This window comes from Microtus oregoni, unplaced genomic scaffold (genome assembly GCF_018167655.1).
Source record: "Microtus oregoni isolate MIOR12 unplaced genomic scaffold, Mior012 000144F_ref0000341, whole genome shotgun sequence".
NCBI lineage: Eukaryota > Metazoa > Chordata > Mammalia > Rodentia > Cricetidae > Microtus > Microtus oregoni.
The window spans coordinates 875,040-894,250 of NW_024544794.1; the positions used below are offsets into that span (position 1 = coordinate 875,040).

General features: G+C 44.5%; 1 protein-coding gene across 5 annotated transcripts in view; it reads right to left on the reverse strand.

The window, feature by feature from the left end:
* Positions 1-286: 286 nt before the first annotated feature.
* LOC121444840 (origin recognition complex subunit 2-like) overlaps positions 287-19,211 on the reverse strand; it is a 31,170-nt gene continuing 12,245 nt past the window's right edge. For all 5 annotated transcript variants that reach the window (XM_041646744.1, XM_041646748.1, XM_041646745.1 and 2 more), the window contains 12 exons: positions 18,904-18,935; positions 16,326-16,386; positions 13,056-13,231; positions 12,367-12,465; positions 9,797-9,906; positions 8,898-9,030; positions 7,296-7,392; positions 6,053-6,199; positions 5,016-5,187; positions 3,348-3,409; positions 2,809-2,927; positions 287-1,458 (listed from right to left, as the gene is read on the reverse strand). In XM_041646744.1, coding sequence (XP_041502678.1) covers positions 1,372-1,458; positions 2,809-2,927; positions 3,348-3,409; positions 5,016-5,187; positions 6,053-6,199; positions 7,296-7,392; positions 8,898-9,030; positions 9,797-9,906; positions 12,367-12,465; positions 13,056-13,231; positions 16,326-16,386; positions 18,904-18,935 — 1,295 coding nt within the window. In that variant the 3' untranslated portion in view covers positions 287-1,371. The remainder of the gene's footprint in view (positions 1,459-2,808; positions 2,928-3,347; positions 3,410-5,015; positions 5,188-6,052; positions 6,200-7,295; positions 7,393-8,897; positions 9,031-9,796; positions 9,907-12,366; positions 12,466-13,055; positions 13,232-16,325; positions 16,387-18,903; positions 18,936-19,211) is intronic.

Sequence of the window (19,211 nt, forward strand, 5' to 3'; positions counted from 1 at the left end):
AGTAAAAAAAAGAACATGAGGACCTGAATTTGAACCCCAGCTCTGACGCAGAACTCTGGGCATGTCTACGGTGCCCTAGCTACACTGGCAGGCAGAGACAGCTGACTCATGGCAGCCCATCTAGCCTAAAAGGAGCCTCTGGTTCACTGAGACCTTGTCTCAAGGTAATAAGGCAGAAAGCAAAAGACACTTAGCATCTTACTCTGGCCTCTGCACAGAAGCACACGCACGCATGCATGCATGCACACACACACACCACAGAAAGCAAAGTGCAAACCAGCAAGTCTCATGTGATCACTGTGCATTTATTTAGCGGCTGCTGTTTTCTGAAGCAGGCATCGCTGTGGCTCAGACTGACCTAGAACTCGTGCTTCCTCCCTCCCCTTCTAGTGTTGGGATCACAAATGTGAGCTCATGTCTTGCTACTGTTGTGTGGGAAGGAAAGAAGCAGTCTGCCTGCCTCTGAGTCCTGACAGTGGGATTACAGGCGTGTGCCAGCTATGCCTGCGTGCTGTTTAAGAAAATAAAAACTGTCAATGTACAAGAATAGTGAAATGTTTTTATCTTCTGCTGTCCTGAGAACAATTATTAACGTGTAAATTGGGATTTTATTTTTAAGCCTGGCTTCCCGTTTGTATCATAAAATCAAGGTGATGGTAGATACTAACTGAACTAAATATGCTGTGTTGGTTGGCACACGCCCTATCGGTTCCTTACACTTCTCCCTCCACCTCAGTTTAACAGCCCCACCTGTCCTGGGCATGTGTAGCGGGCCATCTCAGCCCACTGGATACCTTTATCACTTCAGAGAAAGCAGGTGAAGCCCGCCCTCCTGACGAGCTCTGTGACCCCATCTTTATCACTTCAGAGAAAGCAGGTGAAGCCCGCCCTCCTGACGAGCTCTGTGTGACCCCATCTTTATCACTTCAGAGAAAGCAGGTGAAGCCCGCCCTCCTGACGAGCTCTGTCACCCCATCTTTGTGCTTCCACATCTGAAACAAGTGCACTTGTAGGAATTCAGCTCAGGGAGCGTTAAACGGCCCTCAAAAATTAGGGATAGCATTCAGTATAAAATAATCCAAAACATCCAGTTCCAAATAATCCCTGAGCACACTGTTCATCCAGCAACAAGTCTCCAGAGAGGTAATAAATTAAAGGCACATTTCCCCCCAACTCGATGACACCGCACAGTATTAGAGACAGTAATCCAGCCAGCCTAATCAAAGTTCAAAGTTGATGATCTGCCCCTTCAATAGCCTTCAATAGTCAATCTTGTGTGTTGGACAGAATGATCTAGTGCTAGACGTAAACCAGCATTCTTACTAAGAGCGGCAGCTGGGGTACAAGACTCTTCCACCTAAAGGAGGCAGTCTAAGCCTCCTCCTCTTCCTTCTCCAGGAAATCAGCCAATGTTCCGCTGTCAACAGGAATTAATAAATATTCTACACCATCAGTTCCCTACAAGATAAAAGAATACTCCATTTGTTAATCCTTGGCAAGGGAGCTATCTGGACCTTTCTATTACACATTAAACAAACCAACAAATAACAAAACCCTGGACTTGTAAATTATTAATATTTGGTTTTTCAAGACAGGGTTTCTCTGTGCAATCCTGGAAGCCCAGAAAGACACTGCGTAGGCCAGTCTGGCCCGGAACACAGAGATTCACCTGCCTCTGCCTCCTGAGTGCCGGGATTAAAGGTGTGCGCCACCACCGCCTGGTTTGAGTTTATGTTTTATGCAGTATTCTAATATCTGAATAAGTATTTAAATACCTAAGCAGAAAAATCAAGGCAGGCAAAGGGAACGTGACTGTGTCTAAACCCTGAGGTACAGTCAAGCACTCTAACTGAAGTCTGGAGGGTGGAGGGGTCACTGTTTTCTTCACTGTGCTTTCGGGCATGTCTGACCCTGCGACCCTGTCATGTGTGAAGTTCATCCGTGAACCACGCAGCACATTTACAGCTAGACCATGTTCACTGTCAGCCACAGCTGGACACACCGTGCCCTTTCCAAACCGGTCAGTACTGACTATGTTCTACCTGCCCCATTTCAACACGGTTCGTCTTACCGACCTTTGTTGTGTTTTTGAGACAGGGCTTCACTGTAGCCGTGGCTAGCCTGGAACTCACTCTGTAGACCAGGCTGGCCCCAGCTCACAGAGATCCGCCTGCCTCTCCTCTCTAGGGCTGGGATCAGCGAGTGCTCCACCACCCCCACCGTTCACTTGATTTGAATACATTCAAGGAGCTCTCACCCAAGACTATCTTTTGGGGTTGGGAAGAAGGCCCAGCAGTAAAAGCACCAACTGCTCTCCCCGAGGACTTGGTTGGATTCCCAGCACCTATATGGCAGTTCACAGTCACCTGTAACTCTGGTTCCAGGGGACCCAATGCCTGCTTCTAGTTTCTACAGACACCAGGCTTGCACACATGGTGCAGATTCGTACAGAACATACATACACATAACAAAGTCATCAGAAATAATTTATTGACTCTTTAGCACTGCCCTGCATTTCACACTTCCTCTTTTCTCACAGCAATCCGTCCACGGCACCGCAGAGCAAGTTATCTGCTTTTCCTTCCTGCCTGGTCTTCAGTCAACACCGCGCCCCACCCCTCATGGCCGAGGCTGTCAGAGCTGTCTCCTGCCTGGTCCTCAGTGAACACCGCGCCCCACCCCTCATGGCCGAGGCTGTCTCCTGCCTGGTCCTCAGTGAACACCACGCCCCACCCCTCATGGCCGAGGCTGTCTCCTGCCTGGTCCTCAGTGAACACCGCGCCCCACCCCTCATGGCAGCCGTCTTACCTTCTTAGTTCTTATAAGCTTGTGATCCCTGAACTCAGTCAGCTGGGCCCGGAGAGTGAGATCACTGTTAACAAGGAAGGCCTCGCGACACTGCTGGTAAAAGTCCTGAAAAGAAAGTCCTGGGGAGACGGAAAGATTAAGTTAATCAATGCTTTGTTTGCTTTATTTACATTTTTAAGACAGGGTCTTATGCAGCTCTGGCCAGCCTGGAACTCAGCACATACATCAGGCTGGTATATCAGCTTTGAACTCATGGAGACCCTCCTGCCTCTGTTTCCTGAGGGCTGAGATGAAAAGTAAGGCCCACCGTGACAGCATAATCAGTATTTTTAAGAAAAGATGTACTTTATCTTTTAAGTTAGTGTGTGTAAGTGGGCCTGTCTTCCAATTCCCACCAGCAATCTTCTGAGCAGTGCATCTGGCACGACGTGAAGTTGGCTGCAAGCCTGGACAGACACAGCCACCACAGAGCAGCCACTGCTCTGCTGGGAGAGACACAGGGACAGAAAGTCACATTCAATATCACCAATATCAGATACCTGTGTAGGAGGGGCTGTCCTGGTTATCCAGCTGGAACTTTATAAGTAGCCTGAAAATTCCCCTACAAAAACAAAGACAAAAATCTGTATTAGTCAATGTGAGTAAGAATGTCAAATATGCCTTTTGTTCCTTTCTCCAGGAAATCATATCCTCACAGGAAAAAGAGCTTTTCTTACCTAGGAAAATGTGCTTGGGAATACATGCATGTGCACATGAGTGTGTGTGCGTGTGCGTGCACACACACACACACACACACACACACACACTCTATAGTAAAACCTGAGAGGGTTGGCTGATACTTCAGAAGACGGAACGGGGTGGCTCGGGCAGTGCCAGCCTCTATCCTACACTGGGTAAGGTAGCAGAGGCCCTTACTCCCAGAACTCAGCAGCATAAATAAGCAATTAAATCACTGTTTTTTTCCAGGAAAACTGGACCCTATAAGAGGGTCCAGGGCGGCAGAGACTACACAGGGAGACACAGACTAAGAACCAAACGGAGAGCCTCTGGCGGGGCAACAGCAAGCTCGCACCTCACACACAAGAAAACAAGCACTCCGAGTGTCTCTGTGTTCACAACTCAGACATTTCTCTTCAGAAACAAAACAGCTGCCTGCACGTATGTGCATCATGTACACGCTTCCCCTGGGGCTGAGTCACCATAAGAACCCGAGGAGCTGAAGTCCAAGCATGCCTGCCCTAAACTCCAAGCAAGTCATCTCCCCAGCCACTAACAATTTGTTGAGGAAAAACTATTTTAACTTTATTGGTCAATTTCATGGGCTAATACTGAATACTTCACCTATTGTGCAAACCATTCCTGGTCACTATTTTTATTATCCTTCTTAATCCTTTATAGCAAGCAGGTAGATTTGTTTCTGCCCACTGTTAAATATCAACGTGACACAGCCGAGAGCCACCTGACAAGGGACTCCTAACTGAGGAAATCATTAGCTCACGCTGGCACAGCAATGTCTGTGGGGCAACTGCCTCTACTGCTAAGTCATGTAGGGGCCGGGACTACCGTGGGTGGCACCAGCTCAGGCAGGTGGTAGTGGTTACAACAAACCTAAGCGTGAGCCTGTGAGTGAGTCTCTGCCTGGAGCTCCTGCTTGAATTCTTTCCCTGACTTCCTTCAAAGGTGAACTGTAAGTCAAATAAACCCTGTCTCCCCGAAGCTGTTTTGAGGGTTATGTTGTTTACCACAGCCGCAGGATAAACTAAAGCAGAATCATGATAGACTTGGTAGTCCAGCCTCAGCTGAAGGTATGGACTGGACTGAGGGCTTTGTATGTGTGCGACAAGTCTGTACCACCGATCGTCACTGCCGGTCCTCAAATGGACAGGTTATTTGTTTTTGAAGTGGAGCTGGAAGCTGAATTCAGGAGATTTAGCACACTAAGCAAGTGCTTACCAGGGAGCTGCACTTCTAGCCCTAACTATGTATAGAAGGGTGTGTATCTTTATATATAACTATGTATAAATGGGTGTGTATCTGTATATATAACTATGTATAGATGAGTATGTATCTCTATATATAACTATGTATAGATGGGTGTGTATCTTTATATATAACTATGTATAGATGAGTATGTATCTTTATATATAACTATGTATAGATGGGTGTATATCTTTATATATAATTATATTCGTAGCTTTCATTCTTACCGTGCATTGGGGGTGAGGCTTCTTAAGACATGAATCAGAGAACTCAGGGGTAGAGATCCGGACTGTTTCACCAGAAGGGAATTCTCATAGGATGTTTCTTCAGTATAAGGGTGGTATGTAGTGGTTTCATACCAAAGCCAATTATAAAGACTCTGCTTTGCATGATCCCACACTACGGAAGATGACCAAAGCAAAGAGTTACAAATTACGGTCGCGCCATCAGGCTCCGTGAGATCTCACTGCAGCAAAGAGGGAAGAAGCACTTAAAGGAAAAGCACCCAGGCCGGGGATGCAGCCAGGGGGTAGAGCGCTTGGCATAAGTGTACAAGGCTCTGTCTGGTCACACCTCAGTACTGTATTAAATAAAAGTCATGGAATATTTCATTTCTGTCCATTTTTATATGACTCTGTAACTCAAAATCTGCTTCTACTGTCAATCAATATCTTTATCTTTTTGTTTGTTTATTTGTTTTTTGAGATAAGGTCTCATTATGTAGTCCAGGCTAATATCAAATTCACAATCCTTCTGCCTCAGCCTCCCAAGTGCTAAGGTGTTAAGTACGAGGTACCTTACTTGGCTAACACCTGAATCTTTATTTGCACATTAAATACAAATGAAAATATCTCAGCATCATCAATAGTTCTTTTAAAACCTTCATAAGGCAGGCGGATGCCATGGCGCACGGCTTTTAGCCCAGCACCGGGGAAGCAGAGGCAGGTGGACCTTGATTTTGAGACAGAAGTGATTTTGAGGCCATCCATGTCTACAAAGTGAGAAAACCTGTCTCGAAAAACAAAAACAAACCAACAAAAACCCCAAACAAACAAAAAAAAAAAGCCAAACCGAACTGACAACATTGTAATACCACAAAGAGTGTGGGTCTGCCCTTCCTTATGGAATTTCAGGTGCAAACACACTTCTTTAGTTCTAATTACTCGGGACCACCTTTCGACAAGCTGAAAATTAACTAAAAAACAGTGAGAAAATTTTATAAGCCTAATCTCTCGAGGAAGAAAGAGAGTTACCCGTAACTTACTGAGAGGAGCATGGAGGTGGTCGATGGATGCTATAAGGTACATGTTATGCAAAGATGACAGCTGGCCCAGAATTTGCTGGCTATTGTCTCCTCTCAACATCTGGCTATCCAAATTGTGGATAAGAAGAAAGAGTTCTAGAGAAGAATCTAAAAGGAAAGGGAACTCAGTTATTTCCAGTGAGGGTTATCACGTCCTCAGCACACACACTGCCTAGGGATCAAAGGCTGTTCTATACGTGAGCAGCAAAACTTAGCACAGTCACAGACGTGTGATAAAATAACCGAACAATATCTGGAGCTGGGAAGGTGGCTCAGTTGGTAAACTGCTTATGAGGACCTGAGTCCAACCCTCAGCACCCATTCAAAGAAAGGAGGTACAAACACAGAAACCTGGGGGTAGCAACTTGCACTCGTCCCCTCAGGGGCTGAGAAGCGGAGGCTGAGAGGCGGGTCCTTCGGGGTCGCTGGTCAGCCAGATGGGGCAAATCCTTAGCCTGTTATAGTGAGACCACCGCCCCACACACGCCAAGACAGACTAAGAAAGAACTGCATGCCAGCCCCTGTCTCCATATGCACAAGTACAGCCATGCATGCTCATTTCTGCCCCCACGAATGATGTGGGAGTGATTTCTTATTAATAAAGAAACTGCCTAGACCCATTTGATAGGCCAACCCTTAGGTAGGCGGAGTAAACAGAACAGAATGTTGGGAGAAAGAAGCTGAGTCAAGGAGTCGCCATGATTTTCCCACTCCATGCAGACTCAGGTTAAGATCATTCCTGGTAAGCCAGCTCGTGGGCTACACAGATAATTAGAAATGGGCTAGTCCAGGTGCGAGAGTTAGCCTAGAAGAGGCTAGATAGAAATGGGCCAAGCAGTGTTTAAAAGAATACAGTTTCCATGTAATTATTTCGGGTAAAGCTAGCTGTGTGGACTGCCGGATGCCGGGGACGCAGCCCGCCGCTCCTATTGCAACACACGAACATACATATGCACACAATACTGAACAACATAAAACTGTCAGACAAAGACGTACAAAGCTGCTACAGGCACATCACACTGACAGTTAATTCATAGAACAAATCACTACAACAGGAAAGATAAATTATTTTAAAGAAATCTAAATTGACATTGACTAGAGCATCCATACTAAAATAATATTCATCTTTCTGTTCAGAATTCCACAAATACAGAAATGCAATGTAACTTCACCCTAAGTCCTACAGATGATTACTTCAGGTTACCTTCTTTAAACTTGTTTATTATCCAGTCTCGCTGATCTGGAACACTCTGGAAAGTACCCATATGACCGAGAACATCTTCAGTTATAGAATTCAGGATCTACATCACAGAAGTGCAAGAGGGACCATATCAACTGCAGTTTATTCTGTCACATATGATAAATACAATTAGCAAATTAATTTTTCACAAGTTAAAAATGATTTTGAGTTTCTCATAAAGTTTAAAAAGTACTGAAAATTCCATTGGGCATTTAAGTATATCTATTTTATTTTCTTCTCCTTTGTTTTCTTTAAATACACTAATGCTAACAGGAAAAGGAAAGAATAATAATGTGAAAAAATGATGTAAGAGGGCAGGAAAAAATAACCAGTAAAAAAGCCTGGTGGAAGTGTGAACGTGAGCCAGGGACGGTGGCGCACACCTGCCGTCCAGCACTGACACACAGGCAGCGCTCGGTAAACTCAAAGCTAGCCTGGTCTACACAGGGAGTTCCAGGACAGCCTGCTGTACAGAGAGACCCTGTTTTGAAATAACCAAAGGACAGGGAGGGGGGCAACTATCAACGTCAAAAGAAATGATACCCACACAAGGATGCTAAAAACAGGACACTATGTTGGCTAATACCCAATATCCAAAACCTTGCTATGATTCTCCTCTGACGTAAAAACGGTCCATAATAAATGTACTGTAAAACTATCTGCTGCCATCTATACTTCACATTTCTGTACCACAATGACACAAAACTACAATAAACTACAGATTCTGACTCTCAGCTGCTCCACTAGTAACCTGGTGCAGTAAACGAAGGCAACATTTCCTTGAGGCTCCAGAAAGTCAGCTTCTCTGCGAGTGTGCCAACCCGACACCTGCTAAAAGTCAGCTGAGAGGGGTGAGCCTCAAGAGAACACCTCCTTAAGATCCCTCTGGATGGAAGCCTGGAGGGCATGTTGTTAATTAGTGATTAGTGATTAGTAATTAGTCCATTGTGGATGGAGCCATCCCTAGGCTACTGGTCCTGGTTTCTATAAGAAAGCAGGCTGAGCAAGCCACGAGGAGCAGGCCAGTTAGCAGCTCCCTCCATGGCCTCTGCATCAGCTCCTGTTTGAGTTCCTGCCCTGACTTCCTTCAATGATAGACTACGACACATAAATAAGACAAATAAACCCTTTCCTCCACAATTTGCTTTTGGTCAGGTGTTTCGTTACAGCAATAGCAACCTTACCTAGGGCAGTGATTATGTATCTATGTGCTTGTATGGGTAAACATTTCTGTGTGGATACAGGGGAAGGCCATGGGAAAACGTGGGTGCTGTTCTTCAGGTGCTGTCTGCACTTATTTTTATTTATTAATTATCCTTAAAAGGATTTTCCCATTATTTTAAGTCCTAACACATGCTTTGCCCACATGAATGTAAGTGCACCATGTGCATGCAGTGCCCTAAGAGGCCAGAGCGGGTGCTAGACATTATACAGACTAACTGCTATGAAGCCCCACACAAAATCCTTTATATCCAGCGTCCAGAAACAGAAACTGCATCCTTACCACTATAGGGCCATGACTTGGCACAGGACACAATGTCATTCCATGGAAAGTCTGAAACTTACTGATTTCACACTGATCCCAGGAAAGAAGCCGTTGATGACAAGGTGAACAGAATCCTGAAGCATGGTGGTTCGAAACTTTTCTAGTAAGTCTCTCTTGGACCCCAAGCCATAAAGCACAATGTTGAACCCGAGGCTGTGAGGAAAGGGAACATCCATAAAGTTAAAGTTTAAGACTTCGGACTGCTAGCTTCGTCATCAATCAGCTCAAGGTGATTGCAGGAAGAAAAGCATAAGAGAATGAATAATGAAAGTAAAAGCCAGATATGTGGTGTCACCTATAGTCCCAGCACTTGGGAGACAGAGGCAGGAGAATTGCTGTTCTCTTGGAGTCAGCCTGGTTTACAAAACAAGTTCAGGCTAGCCAGGGCTACACATGAGACTCTGCCTCATGAAGATGAAGATAAATGGATAAAGTATAAGTACAGAAAGTACAGGAAGAACTAGGACATCCACACGGTAAAATTGTGGGTTCCCAAGAACACAGCAAAGACACCACTCACTATCTATATGAGGGCTCACAGTTCCAGCTTGTTTGGCAGCTTTCTCTGCAGGTGGAGGTAAGAGTGACTATTGCCAATACTATAACATGGCTCAGCCTTTAATCCCAGCACTCGGGAAGCAGAGGCAGGTGGAGCTCTGTGAGTTCGAGGCCAGCCTGGTCTACAGAGCTAGTCCCAGGCTCCAAAGCTACAGAAAAACACTGTCTCAAAATCAAAACAACAAGAAGAAACAAACAGGTAAATGGTCACAAACCACTACCACACCTGTTGCAAATGATGTTTCAGCACAGACACATCCATACTATTCCTCACTGTGCAGGTGTGCAGGGATAACACTGTAGCATCCATTTATATACACACTATTCCTCACTGTGCAGGGTGTGTAGTAATAATACTCACTGTAGCTGGAGCATCCATTTGTGAAACAACTTCTCATGCTGTTGGTTTAACTGTTCAATTTCAGCAGAAAAGGAAGGTGAAAATTTGCTCAATAAATTACGCAGAGTTTTCTTTAAAAAAAAGAGAGAGGAAGTTATTAATGAGGATACTGACTTAAATCAGGTATAGGAATTAGTAAACCAACAATATAAAAAAATTCTTTAGTGGGGCGGTGGTGATGCACAGCTTTAATCCCAGCACTCAGGAGGCAGAGGTAGGTGAATCTCTGTGAGTTCAAGGTGAGCCTGGTCTACAGAGTGAGTTCTAGGACAGTGTGGGCTGTTACACAGAGAAACCGTCTCAAAAAACCAAAGAAAAAAGAAAAAAAAAATCTTCAAACATAAATTCTTGTTTAATTAAAAGCTGCTTTGAAGATTTGATCACTGTTATGTGTATAACTGTCCTGCAGAGGTCAGAAGAGGGCATCTGGTATCTAGAGTTCTAAGTGTTCCTGAGCTACCAAGTGGGTGCTGGGAGCAATTTGGGTCTGTCAAAGAGGAAGTGCTCTCAATGACTGAATCATGTCTCCAAGCCCTCTTAAAGTTCTTTATTTCAAGTATATAGTAACAATAAAAAATTTTGCTAAGTTTGCCTAGAACCATTTAAATGATTATAACAAACTCCAAATATAAAGCTTTAATTTCTAAAAATATAGTTACTGCAAGATGATCAAACCTGCTTCAAATTCAGACACAAAAACCAACAGTGGCCCCTCCAAGCTGCTCTCAGTGCAGAGCGCTGGTCTGTCAAGTGTGAGGCCCTGAGCGGACCATCAGCACAGTAACTAAAACATAAAACACTGCAAACCTGTAGAGCTGAAAAACTGTAAAAAGGTTTTTGGAAAATATTCAAGTTTCTTTACCACTAGAATGAGGCACAAGTAAAACTATCAGCTTTTAGGTTTTTTTGCTTTCTTTTTTGAGACAGGGTTTCTCTGTGTTAGCCCTAACTGTCCTGGAACTCACTCTGTAGATCAGGCTGGCCTGGAACTCTGTCTCATGAGTGCTGGAATTAAAGGCACGAGCTATTTCTGCCTGCCTGACAAGTGTGCCAGTTTTAACCCTAGGCTCGAAGAGGTCATCGGCTTTCCCACTTCTTAGTCCTTCTCATCATGAGAACAGGCCAGAGAGACCTGGCTGATATTTCCTCGCTGACCCACAGCCATGGAGACAAATGCCTGTGTTCTGCCTGTAATGCTCTTCTCCACCGCCATTAACAAGGCTTCTTACGTTCTCGTAGCAATGATGCACTCAGAGTCTGCCTTTGACCTTACAGCCTCTTATGCTTTTCTCGTGTTGCTTATATAAAACAGACGGCAAATGCTAGTGTCATTTCTTTCCTGGAAAAGGTCTTTTTACTTATTTATTGCACGTGTGTGTTCATGCGTGTATATGAATGGAGGTACATTTCCATAAGCATGTGGAATCCGAACAGTGGCACCTTCCTCAAACACTCTCCACCTTTGAATGTTTATGCACCACATGTGCTCATGGTGCCCGAAGATGCCAGAATAAAACTTCAGATCCTTTGACCTAAAATACAGGTAGTTGCTAGGCAGATAATATGGGTGCTGGAAACTGACCCGGGGTCCTCTGTAACAGCAGTGCTCCAAACTGTTAGGCCATCTCTCCAGTCCCTTGTCCTTATTTTTTGATAGGAATTCTTTCATTTTCTTTTTAAAATTTCTACTTTATTATTTTAATGTGTATGTGATGTGTACGTAAGAACTGAGATACAGGGCCATCATGGCACACCTGTAAACCAGGAACATTTTCTTCTTGGCTTCAAATTATTAACCCTACTGTGCCGTTTAGATTTTTGTTGTTTCTTTATTGGGGGAGATATATCCAGGTAAGATGTACATGGGGGCTAAAAGAGGGTATTGGGTCTCCTGGAGCTAGAGTTACAGGGGGTTGTGAATCCCGTGGGTGCTGGGAACTGAACTTTGGTCCTCTATAAGAATGGTACATATGCTGGGTGGTGGTGGTGCCACCTTTAATCCCAGCATTTGGGAGGCAAAGGCAGGTGGATCTCTGTGAGTTCGAGGCCAGCCTGGTCTACAAGAGCTAGTTCCTGGACAGGCTCCAAAGCTACAGAGAAACCCTGTCTCAAAAAAAAAAAACCACCCATACTTTGAAGTCCAGAGCCATGTTTCCAGCCCTTAAGCGCTAGTGAAAGTCTGTGGCTCAATGGTTATGTCCTATGTTAAGGGAGGCTATTGGTCCAAATGCCAACAAGGACAGACACACTGGATTTTTGTAGCATGAGCTAGTGGGAAAACAGTGCAAGGCTGCCCTGCTACCTTACTGCGCTCTGCAACTTTTTCAAAGCAGCAAGGAAGACAAGCTCCATACTTGTCAAATAGAATTCTAGTTGGATTATTTACAATTTATGCAATAAATATTTAATGACCTCAACACATTAATTTGTGCTTTATTTCACCAGAGAACTAATTCTCCTGCTCGCTTCTTCTCCAAGTGTACTGCTAATGTATGTCAGGTCACAGTAAACGAATGTCGGTGATAGCTTACCTGATCCACTTTTGCTCTCCTCAGCTTCTGCAGGGTTCTGTCGGACGTTAAAACTTTTGAACTGCTGTGGGCTTCAAAATATTCTTCTACCAAGTCACTCTGAAATAGACAAAGTAATGGCAGGTCTAAGTAATTTCACGTATGTATACTGCATAAAATTTAGATGGCAATATAGTTAAAATTGGGCTCAGGAAATCCTCCTGCCTCAGCTTCCCAAACAGCTGGGAAAGAGAGGTGTATGTTAACATGCCTAACTAAAATACCTTATCTGACAGTATTTTTTTAAAAACCAGGTCAAGAATCAAAGATATTTAATCCCAACAATAAGTTCAAGTAACTGATGAAAATATAACTTGAAAGATAGATTGATTGGAAAGGCTGTGGTGGTGGCATATGCCTTTAATCCCAGTACTTGGGAGCAGAGGTAGGCGGATATCTGAGTTCAAAGTCAGTCCAATCTCCATACAGGACAGGCAGAGATATGTAGTAGAGAGACTATGTATGTTATGGTACTAATCAAGAATAAGCACCCAGAACTGAAAAGAAAGCCCAAAGACAGAAACGAGTATGTGTGGAAATTCATGTGTAAAGCTAAGAAAATAAGGAAGGTGAGGGCTGATCTCTGCTGTAGACCTGCCCGTTTCAGGCACACAGTTCCCCTGGAGGCCCCAGGCTCCGTCTTCACTCACGGCTTTGTCTCTTTTCATCTTCTTAGGCGGCGTCCCCTTGGGAGCAAGAGCTGGGGGTCCTCTGCTCTGAGCTGGGCCCTTTTGGGACAGCCCAACGGCAGTGGTGTCCTCTTCTCCATCATCCTCCGAGCTGGAGGCGGAGTATTCACTCTCGGTGTCACAGTGAGACGCGGGCACTGCAGAAGAAGCGGAGGAATCGGGGAGACTCAGCGGTTTGAAAGGAGAGCTATTTGAGGAAAATCAAACATGTGGGCTTTCAAGTAAGGGACTATTTATTTATTTATTTTATTATGTGTGCATTGGTGATTTCCCATGGGTGCCTGGCCCTTGGAATTAGTTACAGAATTGTGAGCTGCCATGTGGGTACAGAGAATTGAACCCAGGTTCTCTGCAAGAGCAATCAGTGTTCTTAACCCCTCAGCCATCTCTCCAGGCCCCAAAGTAAGAGACTTTTAATTACAATTTTGTCATTGCTTGTTCATTTTTTCACAGCTAATTATACATATTTTCTAAGCACTAGCTTCTTCAATTATCACATGAGGGTAAGCATAGCTAAATAATCTACTGGAAAATTATATATTTATACGAATCATTTGTGTGTGTGTAATGAATACTCCTGTGTGAACGTGTGGGGTTGGCATGTATTTGTGTGTGTGTGTAATGAATACTCCTGTGTGAACGTGTGGGGTTGGCATGTATTTGTGTGTGTGTGTAATGAATACTCCTGTGTGAACGTGTGGGGTTGGCATGTATTTGTGTAGTGCCCATCTATGCACGTACACACAGAGGCCTGACGTTGATTTAAGTGTCTTGATCCCTCACAATACAGGCAGGTTCTCCTGCTGACCCCGGAGCTTGCCAGCTTGCTCAGGGGATACTGCCTTAGCTACCGTGCATGCTGGAGTCACAGACGGGCTCTATGCCTACCTGTTTCTCTATGGGTCCTGTTATTAGAACTCTTATTCTCATGTGAGATACTTTCCCTAAATTATTCGTGTAGAAACGTTTCTAACACACCCTGCTCGACCCCACAGCTGATTCACAAGCCACTGTCACTCCCACCAGCCTCCCAGAAACAAGAGCTCATCTTTTACTGCCAAATAAAGGTATCGCCAGCTTTATACCCAACAATCAGCACAGAATTACGTCTGGGGGCTGAGAGATGGCTCGGTGGAGAAGAGCACAGCCTGCTGTCCAGGAGGATCTGAGCCGGAGCACCAGCACCGCGTCAGGAGGCTGACAGCTGCCTATTGTCATAACTCCTGACCTCTCTCACATCTCTGACCTCTGTGGGACTCGCATTCATGTGCACACATAATTAAAATAATAAAAATAAATCTTTAAAAAACTGTTTGACTCCCAAAATACTGGTAACTTTAACCAGGTCAGTTGTTGACTGTGAATGACAAAAGGTTTCCTAGGATTGTGCAGAGTTGGTATATAACACAAAGGCATATTAACTCTGTGGGTGTAGACACGGCCTACAGTCTAGAAAACGGGTCACTCTGTGGGTGTAGACACGGTCTACAGTCTAGAAAACAGGTCACTCTGTGGGTGTAGACACGGCCTACAGTCTAGAAAACGGGTCACTCTGTGGGTGTAGACACGGCCTACAGTCTAGAAAACGGGTCACTCTGTGGGTGTAGACACGGCCTACAGTCTAGAAAACGGGTCACTCTGTGGGTGTAGACACGGCCTACAGTCTAGAAAACGGGTCACTCTGTGGGTGTAGACACGGCCTACAGTCTAGAAAACGGGTCACTCTGTGGGTGTAGACACGGCCTACAGTCTAGAAAACAGGTCACTCTGTGGGTGTAGACACGGCCTACAGTCTAGAAAACGGGTCACTCTGTGGGTGTAGACACGGTCTACAGTCTAGAAAACGGGTCACTCTGTGGGTGTAGACACGGTCTACAGTCTAGAAAACGGGTCACTCTGTGGGTGTAGACACGGTCTACAGTCTAGAAAACGGGTCACTCTGTGGGTGTAGACACGGTCTACAGTCTAGAAAACGGGTCACTCTGTGGGTGTAGACACGGTCTACAGTCTAGAAAACGGGTCACTCTGTGGGTGTAGACACGGTCTACAGTCTAGAAAACGGGTCACTCTGTGGGTGTAGACACGGTCTACAGTCTAGAAAACAGGTCACTCTGTGGGTGTAGACACGGCCTACAGTCTCGAAAACAGGTCACTCTGTGGGTGTAGACACGGTCTACAGTCTAGAAAACGGGTCACTCTGTGGGTGTAGACACGGTCTACAGTCTAGAAAACAGGTCACTCTGTGGGTGTAGACACGGTCTACAGTCTAGAAAACAGGTCACTCTGTGGGTGTAGACACGGCCTACAGTCTAGAAAACGGGTCACTCTGTGGGTGTAGACACGGCCTACAGTCTAGAAAACGGGTCACTCTGTGGGTGTAGACACGGCCTACAGTCTAGAAAACAGGTCACTCTGTGGGTGTAGACACGGCCTACAGTCTAGAAAACAGGTCACTCTGTGGGTGTAGACACGGCCTACAGTCTAGAAAACGGGTCACTCTGTGGGTGTAGACACGGCCTACAGTGTAGAAAACGGGTCACTCTGTGGGTGTAGACACGGCCTACAGTCTAGAAAACGGGTCACTCTGTGGGTGTAGACACGGCCTACAGTCTAGAAAACAGGTCACTCTGTGGGTGTAGACACGGCCTACAGTCTAGAAAACGGGTCACTCTGTGGGTGTAGACACGGCCAAAGAGTCTGGAAGCATCAGTTTCCTTTCTCATATGAAAAGTGGTAGAAATGAGAGCAGGAACTGCTACCCTGATTACACTGGGACCAAAGGCTTAAAACACAAGCCAGAACTTGTACACCCGGAACTTGTATACTTTACCACTATTGATCCTGATTTATTTCTTTAAAGATTTATATATTTATTATGTAGAAAGTGTTCTGCCTGCATACCAGAAGAGGGCACCAGATTTCATTACAGATGGTTATGAGCCACCATGTGGCTGCTGGGAATTGAACTCAGGACCTTTGGAAGAGCAGCCAGTGCTCTTAACCTCTGAGCCATCTCTCCAGCCCCTGATTTAGTTGTTAATTTTTATATACATAAATTTTTTAAAAAAAAACCCTCATATTGTTAGTTATGCCTGTAATCTTAACATTTGGATGACTAGGAGTTCAAGGCCAGTCAGATCTACAAAGTGAATATGAAGCTAGCCTGGGCTATATAGATCTTGTCTCAAAAAAACAAAGCAAGCAAAACTTCACATAAAAAGAAATACATACCTATTATTCTTTTTCTTAGACTACGAGGTGGTGTTGACAGGAATTCAGTTTTGCTATTGTTCTGTTTAAAATGTAAACAGCACAGTAAGTAATATGAATAATAATATTTTAATGAATAATCAATCATAGAAGTAAAAAGAAATTCTAAGAAAGAAAACTATGCTGAGCTAGCTGAGTCTGTAGTTCCTAACACTGGACCACAATAACAAATGAATTTGCTGAAATATAAAGAGAAATATACAAGTTCTAGGGCTGGACAAGCCACCGCTGGCAGGAGACACAGAGCCTGCGTCTCTGTCTAAAACATCCTCCCCAGCCCCTTCAGCCTCCCTTGTTCTACTCTTTCTGTCTGCTCTTGCTTCCGCCCCATCATGCCACGGGAACCCTTGTTTCTGCGTCTACTTCTCAGCTGCTGTGACACAAACAGGAGAGATGATGGCTCAGTGGTTAAGAGCCCCGGCTAAGAGGTTCCAAGTTCCAGTAACCATCTAAAATGATCCAGTGCCCTCTTCTGGCACCAGAACACTGCACACATAATACATAAATAAAACTTTAGAAAGCCCCCATGTGCTCACACATTGGAACACTTGGTCACCAGGGAGTAGGGGCTCACGTGGCCTTCAAAAGGCCTCCTCTCCCACCATGTCAGTGTCTGAGGATCTCATGATCCCTATTACCCTCACAGTCACTTAGACGGAGAGGTAGAGGAGGGGATGATCAAGAGATGTCCTAATGTAAAAGAGAAGGGAAAAACCAAGAGTTTTAACAATTCCTTCTGTTTTTCTAACATCTCCCTTTGGTCTTATACCCAGACAACTATTTATCATTGATTCAACCCACAGACATTGAAAAGAAAAGTCTGATACTTTCCTACACTTGAGCCTGGCCTAAGTTTAAACTAAAAGATAAAAAGTGACCTCACCTCCTTACCTAAATCAAAGAACAAGGCTCTTCCTCTTTGACTCTTCCTGAGAGCTGCCAAGATTTTCAACTTGCCTGTCTTTTCCTTCCTTTAAATATTACTTATTTATTTAATATGCATGTGTTTAAACATACTTGTACATGTGGAGATCAGAGAGCACCTTGCAGGGTCAACTCTCCTCTACCATGTGAGTTCCAGGGACTGAATGGACTCAGATCATCAGGTCTAGTTTGTATTTTGTGTATGGATGTTTGTCCGCATGTCTGTCTGTGCACCACATGTGTGCCAAGAGCACTCGGAAGCCAGCAGAGGGCACCAGAAATCCTCTTAATGGAGTTACAGATGGTTGCACTGCCATGGGGGTTCTGGGAACTGAACCCAGATCCTCTCTGGAAAAGCAGCCAGGCCTCTTGAATGCTGATCCATCTTCAACCCTCATGATGTTTTTCTTATAAATTCTAATAAAACAATCCTTGAGCTTCCCTCTGATTTCATTCACAAATTCTTTATTTATTTAAATTTTGTTTAGATTTATTTTATGTGCATTGGGCTTACATGTATGTATATGCACTACGTATGTGCCTGGTGACCATGGAGGTTAGAAAGAGTGTCAGATCCCCTGGGTGGTAAGCTGTCACACGGGTACTGGAACTCAAACCTGGGTATTCTACAAAAGCAACAGATGCTCTTAATTGCTAAGCCAAACTCCCAGCCCCTTAAATTCTTTTATTAACAAGGCCAAGAACCAAAAAAAAGAGTCTCAGTTCCCTAGTAACAGCACCTAACGCAGGGCACTCCGAAGTTCCTGGTATTATCAGGTGCTCCTTCCCATCTACTTACTTATAACATATATTACATATAATAAGTATTATTTATGTGTGTGTGCACCACACGGGTGCAGGAGACTGAAGAGGTCAGAAGAGGTCATCAGACAGATACCCAGGAATTGAAGCTGTGAGCAACATTATCCACGTTGTGGGCGCTGGGAACTGAACGTGGGTCTTTAGTAAGAGCAGTTGAGGGGGCTGGAGAGATGGCTCAGCAGTTAAGAGCACTGGCTGGTCTTCCAGAAGACCCAGGTTCAAATCCCAGCACCTACATGGCAGCTCACAGCTGTCTGTAACTCCAGTTCCAGGGAATCTGATACCTTCACACCAATGTACATAAAAAAATAAAGTTAAATAAATTATATATAAAAAAAAAAGAGCAGTTGAGTGCTTTTACCCCCATTTCATTTTATTAAAGCACGGGTACATCTTACTACAGTTATTCTAAGGTTAAGAATTGGAATAATTGATATCTATATAGCTAACTTATCAAGTCTGAGAATTTGTAATATCCTTATCAAAATAACTTTTGAAAAATCCCAATCAAACTCACAAAATTCCTAGGCCAGTTCTACTAGTGAAAAACACCCAGGACAGCTGTGACACAGCAGAACCCACGACAGCTACGTGCAGGACACCTGGGCTGATTTTCCAGCTTTATTCCAAGTGAGATGAACTGAGTAAGTCATTTCATCTTTCTGAAACTCAAAGCCTTTATAAGTCAGGTCTACAGCTGATAAACGCCCACAACTATAACATTCAATTTATACTAAGAGAGGAAAAACTACTGCCGGTCGAGTCTCGTTTGGGCTGATCTGTCAGTGCTTACCTCCTGCTGAACTTTCTCTGAAGTAGAATGCCCTAAATGAAAGAAAAACCACATTCACTACAAACATTCCATTTTGGGTCGTGCCTCGTTCTGTCGAAAGCAAAGCAGTACTTATCACACACAGGCCACCGTACTTTACCGGTCCCACCTAACTACAGGCTGATGGTCACTAAGGATCTCGTGCCTGCCCTCCCCCGGACAGCGGTTTGTGGCATTCTTGCACGGTACCATTCTGGCAAGGAAACAAATTCCTCGTTTTTATTAAAAAGTAGACTGTCTATCTTGGTTGGAACAGGTCATTCAAAAAT